We start from the raw sequence: 6,004 nt of genomic DNA on the forward strand, positions 1-6,004 counted from the left end.
GTGTCCCAATGTCACTGGGTCCTGATATCCCCATGTCCCTGACCTTGGTGTCCCCATGCCCCGGGGAGCAATGAATCGAAGGGATGGATGGATGGATGGATGGATGGATGGATGGATGGATGGAAGGAAGTGGGATGGGATCAATGGGATGGGGTGGGGGGGAGGTTCTGTGGGGTGGGATGGGATCTATGGGATGGGGTTGGGTGAGGTGGGATCTGTGGGGTGGGATGGGGGGAGATGGATGGGAAGGGCTGGGATGGGGTCTATGGCCCTAGTGTCCCCAGGCCCTGATGTCCCTGACACTCAGTGTCCCAGTGTCCCCATGTCCCTGACCTTGGTGTCCCCGTGGCCCTGGGAGCAATGAATCGAATGGATGGATGGGATGGATGGATGGATGGATGGATGGATGGATGGATGGATGGGAAAATGGGGATTTTTCAGGGGTGGCAGAAGGTGGCTGCCATTCCAGTGGGATTCGGGAAGCCCCTAACGAGCCGAAGAGCTCGTCCTGTGCCAGAACTCATCAAACAATTAAATTAATGAGTTATGATAGGAAAAAACCCCAACATTATTATTCTGAGGCTCCCCTCCGGCCTGCACCAGGCCCAGGCCTGAGTGGGTGCAACCGTTGCCATAGGAACCGCCCGCCTCCCCCTCCCCGCCCCCGACCCGGAGGCGGAGCGTCGCCATGGGAACAGCCGTCTCCTCCTATCAGTGAGCGCGGCGTCGCCATGGGAATAGCCTTTGCCCCGCCTCAGGGGGCGGGGTCCTGCTCTGCCTACAAGCTCCGCCCCCGGGAGGCAGGCGGGGCGTCGCCATGGGAACCACGCCGCGGGGGGGGGGAGAGCCACAGGGCGTCTCCATGGTAACGGCGCCGGAAGGGGCGGGGCGGCGGGAGGACTCGGTTTCCCGTGAGGCGCCGGGTGCGCTTCCGGCGGGCGGGTGGTGCCGGCGGGCGCAGGCCGGGATGGAGGCCGTGCCCCGCATGCCCATGATCTGGCTCGACCTCAAGGAGGCCGGGGAGTTCGCCTTCAACGCCGCCGTCAAGAAGGTGGGGCCGGGGGGTCGGGGGGAGGCGGCTGGGGTCGCCGAGAGGCCCGGGGGAGGGGGCGGGAGGGGCCTGTCGGGGGCGGGGCGGCAGGGGCCTGTGAGGGGGAGGGGGCGAGGAGGGTGAAAGGGGGGTCTGTGAGAGGTGGGGGGCGGTCTGTGAGGGGGTAAAATCCTTTATGGGGCTGAGGATGGGGAGGGGAGGTGTCTGTGAGAGGTGGGGGGCTGTCTGTGAGGGGATCAAGTGGCGGGGGCGGGGGAGGGGGAAGGGAAACAGTGGTCTGTGTGGAGGGGTGAGTCCTTAGAAGGGGCTGAGAAGGGGGAGAGGGGGTGTCTGTCCGGGGAAATGAGTCCTCAGAGTGGGGCTGAGAAGGGAGGGGGGGGGTCTGTGAGAGGTGAGGGAGATCTGTGAGGGGTGACAGTGCTTGGGGGGGTGGGCAGGGGGAGAGCGTTCTGTGAGATGGGGGGAGTCCCTTAGAGGGGGCTGCGGAGGAGGAAGGGGGTGTCTGGGATGTAGGGGGGTTATCTTTGAGGGGGGACAGTGCTTGGGAGTGGTGGGGAGGGGGAGAGAGTGATGTGGGGGGACGCAAGTCCTTAGGAGGCGCTGAGGAGGGGGAGGAGGTGGTCTGTGAGAGATGAGGGGGGTGTCTGTGAGGGGGAACATCGCTTGGGGGGGTGGGTGGGGAGGGAGAGAAAGGGGGTCTGTGAGGGGTGTCGGGGGTCTGGAGAGGAGGGTGCTTGGGGTGTGGGGCAGGAGGCCGACTGGGGGGGCTCCGTGAGGGGTGTGTGTGGCCTGTGAGGATGAGGAGTGCTTAAGGGAAGAAAAGGGGCTCTGTGTAGAGGGGTGTGTCTGTGAGGGAGGCGAGTGTGTGGAGTGTGAGGCAGGGGGAGGTCGGGGGCTCCATGGGGGGGTGTTTGGGGTGTGGGGAGTCTTTGGGGTGCACAGGAAAGGGGAGTGCAGGTGAGGAATTTTTGGGGGACCCTGGCGTGGCAGGGAGTTATATCTGGGGAAGTGGGGGGGGCGGGGGGCTATGGGTCAGGGAGTCGTGACCCGTGGCTTGGCCCCACTTGCTTTGCTGCTTCCTCTGGGCAGCGGAACCTTCCTCATCGGCTGGGGTCTGCGGGAGCTGCTGGGGGACACAGAGTTTGGGGAGGGGAGAGTCCCTGGGGCCCTCCCCGTCCAGGGCAGAGCCTTGCTCAGCTCGGGGATGAGCGGTGAGTTGGCAAGTCTGTCCCCACCGCATGTGACTATGCTGACTCCTTGGTCCCTACGCTGCAGCCACCCTTCCCTGAGCCTCCGCCGTTATTAATGCTGTGACGGGTGTCGTTAGGAGGTCCGGGTCGGTGATGGCCGATCCCTCGCGTCTCCTTTGCCTCCGATCTCCTGTAAAAAGAGGGAACCAAGGAGGGAGGAACTGGTTCTCTCGCTGCCGGCAGCCCAGGCTGACTGATTGTCAGTCAATTAAAAGCCCCCATCCCTTCGTGGCGCCGTCAGAAAAAGGCTGAGAGTACGGTGGGTGCGAGGTGATGGGCTCCTTCCTTGCCGGTGGCCACCGAAGGCCACGGGGAGACATGACCTGCCCTTGCTGCCCTGATGGGGACCAAACTGATGGCTTAAGGGAGGTGAAGCACTTAATTAAGCAGCTGTAAACAAGCTCCACCTATGACTGGTGTTTTCTAGTGCCGCCTACAGATGAAAATAATGATTTATTGATGTGGAAGGAGGATGGGGGGGGGGTTCTCCTGCATTTCTGTCACCACCCACTTCCTGTCCCGCTGTTTTTTGGGGTGCTGGTGTCCTGTTGGACCCCAGCAGCGGCGTTACGGTGGCGGGGATGTCCCTGTGCCAGGAGGAAGGTGTTGTGGGATCATCGAGCTGAGTCATGCGGTGCCGGCCGGGACAAGGTGCGGCGGCCGTTGGCGTGGCTCCGGCCCCGCTGTGTCTGCCTGCAAGTGCCAGTGGTGCCATGGGGTGACAGAGGGTGTGGGCAGCCCCTCAAATGTCCCCAACCTCCCTTAGCCTGGCAGCTGCTGGGGTGGATCAAGCCCCCGGTGTCTCCCTCAGCTGGGGCAGAGTGGGGCTGTGGGTCCCCAGCTCTCCTTTACAGCTGCCGGGAAGGTTGGATGAATCCCTGCCTGGACCTTTGGAGGATCCCAAGCTATGCTTGGATCCGAGCGATCTCGAAACCCTTGCTAGAGGCAGGTTTGGGGAGCTTTGTCCCCTCAGAGCTGTCACTGAGGGTCTTTCTCAGGGACGCTGGAGCATTTTTGGCCAAGCCCTGGCTCCAGCTCCTCTCCGCAGTGACACGGGAGCCTCCGGCAGGGGCTGTGGTGCCGTGCTGTTCGGCGTCACCACGCACTACCCGCTTTCATTTCTGTTTTGTGTGACATTCACCCTCTGATGGTCACCAAGGGGCTCTGCTTTCATCCAAGGGTATTGGTCACAAATCCAGAGTGACTTCAGTTCAGTCTGTCCCATTCGCTGGTGACTCCTCAGGAGCTTACAGCTGCTTGATTCCGGCTTTTCCACCCCAATTCCGAGGTCCCCAGTGGCTCCTGGCACGTGCCGGATCCATGTCTGACCCCTGGCTGTTGTCTCTGCAGGACCCTGTGCGCTGGCCTTGCTTTAAGCTGAGGTTCAGCAGGAGCTGGGCAAGATTTGGGGGGGTTTTGGGGGAGCAAACAACCTCCGAACCAGGAGATGCAAGGCCCCGAGCCAGCACCTGCCCCTTCATGCTGCCAGATCTGCCGCAGGGGCTTCTTCTGGGCTTTCCAGTTGTAGCTCCGGGGCTGGGAAGGTGGGTGTTGGACAGGGCCAGGCTCTCACCCCTCTCTTCCTCATCCAGTTTGTCCTGAAGAACTATGGGGAGAACCCGGAGAACTACAACGAGGAGTTGCGGAAGCTGGAGCTGCTCCGGCAGGTAAAGCCAGGCTCTGTCCCAAATCGCTCGTATCCCCGGTGTGACCTCCCAGAGCCAAACTGGGGAGAGTAGGAGCTCTCTGGACTGGCAGCTGTGCTTGTGCATGGCAGCGGCTGCTCCTCTTCCTCACCAGTGGCCCACGGATGAGGCTTTTGGCAGCCAGGCTGCATCCTGGGCTCCCCAGATGATTCTGGCTTCCCAAGGAGCGTGCTGGAGTTGGGCGTTGGGGCTCTGCTGTATCCGCTTCCCTGAATTTGGGGGGTTTTGTGTTGAATACGAGTTCCCTGATGGGTGGAAGGAGTCACTTTGTCCAGTTGGGCTGGTGCCTGAGGTCTTCGCGGGGAATAAATCACCCCTTTGCTCTTGCCTCCAGAGTTCAGATACTTGTGTTAGTCACTGGGGTCATCAATTTGGGGGGGGCGATGAGTAGGTTGGAGACAGCCTTGGCCCTGGGCAGCTGAGACACGGGGGGTAAAACCAGCAGGAGATGGTCAGAGACTCTCCTCGAGCTGGGACCAGTGCCAGTTTGTGCCGTGCAATGGTTTTGTAGCGAGGCCGTAAACTTGATCCGCAGGGTAGAGCTGGAATAACTGGTGGTACTGGCATCGGGGTCATCTCACCAGCGTCTCCAAAGCACAGCGGTGGTGGGTGCGGGCTTAAACACCCCCAGCCCGGGATCTGGGGAGCTCTGGCCTCTGCCCATGGGCTTAATCCCAAAGCAGGAGCTTGGGAAACCTTTCCAGAGTCTCCCACTCTTCCCTTCCTTCTCCCAGCACCGCTTTGCCGTAGCAGTGGGTCCCGTGCCCTCTCCGGGTCACCCCCATTTCCTTCACTCCCAAATTCCTCCCTGTTAATTTCACCCTCTGGAGCCTGTGCTGGGGAGAGCGGAGACTGTTCCTCCCCGAACCGGTTGCTCTGGATCCATAAAGCGGCTCCCTCCAGCCTCATTTTTAGGTGCACAGACCTGTTTTTCCAGCTGCGTTACGCAGGTGTTTTCCGTAAAGCCTTGAGGGGGCCACTTCATCCTGGGAAAGCCGGCCGATGCCCAGCTCTGGCCATCCCCTCACACCCACAGATCTCACCACAAACCAGGCAGGCTCTTTTCCTGCCTGGCACCTTACCCGTGAGCATGGTCCTGTCCTCAGGGCATACTCTTCCCCTTCCTCTCTCCTTTCCAGAGCGCTGTCAACGTGCCCAGGGATTTCGAGGGCTGCAGCACGCTGCGGAAATACTTCGGCCAACTCCACTACCTGCAGAGCCGCATCCCCATGGGCGCCGAGCAGGAGGCGGCGGTCCCCATCACCTGGTGAGGAGGAGCTTCTTCCCCCATGCCCTCTCCTCAGCGTGGGACTGGGGCCTCGCGGGTGGAGGATTGCGGATCCTGAAATGCTGGGAGGTTGAAAATTGGGAGGTGGACCCAAAACAGAGCGACTGCTCCATCTTCCCTGCACGCATCCCTCGCTGGCATCCGATACACTCCTCCCTGAAGCCCAGCAGCTGTACCTGGCTGGCACTGGGGTGTCCTGGGGACCCCTTGGGACACGGTGTCCTGCCCTGGGGATCTGGCAGAACATCTAAGCCAAGCCATAAGGCAACACAGTTGGCTCTGAGGAGACAGAGGGCAAAGCCAGGCCAGTGTCACCGTGCAAGGGGACAGTGCTGAGATCCTCTGGGGTGGCAGAGTTGCTTACCTGTGTGCCTACAGAGCCAAAACAGGCCCACCACGTGGAAACACACCGCCCCACCAGCTCCCACTGCCTTGATTCGATGTCCAGTGTGATGCCAGGCAGGAGGGACCTTTCTCTAAACCCCCGAGGGAGCTTGTCTCCTGACAAATCCTTTTCCTGGCCCGTGGCCAGGAACATCGGTACCTCCATCTACAGCCTGTAACCAGCCTTCTCTCTCTCCTCACAGGACCGAGATCTTCTCGGGCAAGACGGTGACTCATGAGGACATCAAGTATGAGCAGGCCTGCATCCTCTACAACCTGGGTAAGGGCCTGGGAGACCGGTTGCCCTGGGCGTGAGGGGTGTCCC

General features: G+C 61.4%; 1 protein-coding gene across 1 annotated transcript in view; it reads left to right on the forward strand.

Moving 5' to 3' along the window:
- The first annotated feature begins 967 nt into the window (after nucleotides 1-967).
- The window catches only part of PTPN23 (protein tyrosine phosphatase non-receptor type 23), a 17,600-nt gene continuing 12,563 nt past the window's right edge, over nucleotides 968-6,004 (forward strand). The window contains exons 1-4 of the mRNA XM_074157654.1: nucleotides 968-1,051; nucleotides 3,894-3,968; nucleotides 5,147-5,274; nucleotides 5,883-5,959. Coding sequence (XP_074013755.1) covers nucleotides 968-1,051; nucleotides 3,894-3,968; nucleotides 5,147-5,274; nucleotides 5,883-5,959 — 364 coding nt within the window. The remainder of the gene's footprint in view (nucleotides 1,052-3,893; nucleotides 3,969-5,146; nucleotides 5,275-5,882; nucleotides 5,960-6,004) is intronic.

This window comes from Numenius arquata, chromosome 12 (genome assembly GCF_964106895.1).
Source record: "Numenius arquata chromosome 12, bNumArq3.hap1.1, whole genome shotgun sequence".
Taxonomy (NCBI): Eukaryota; Metazoa; Chordata; class Aves; order Charadriiformes; family Scolopacidae; genus Numenius; species Numenius arquata.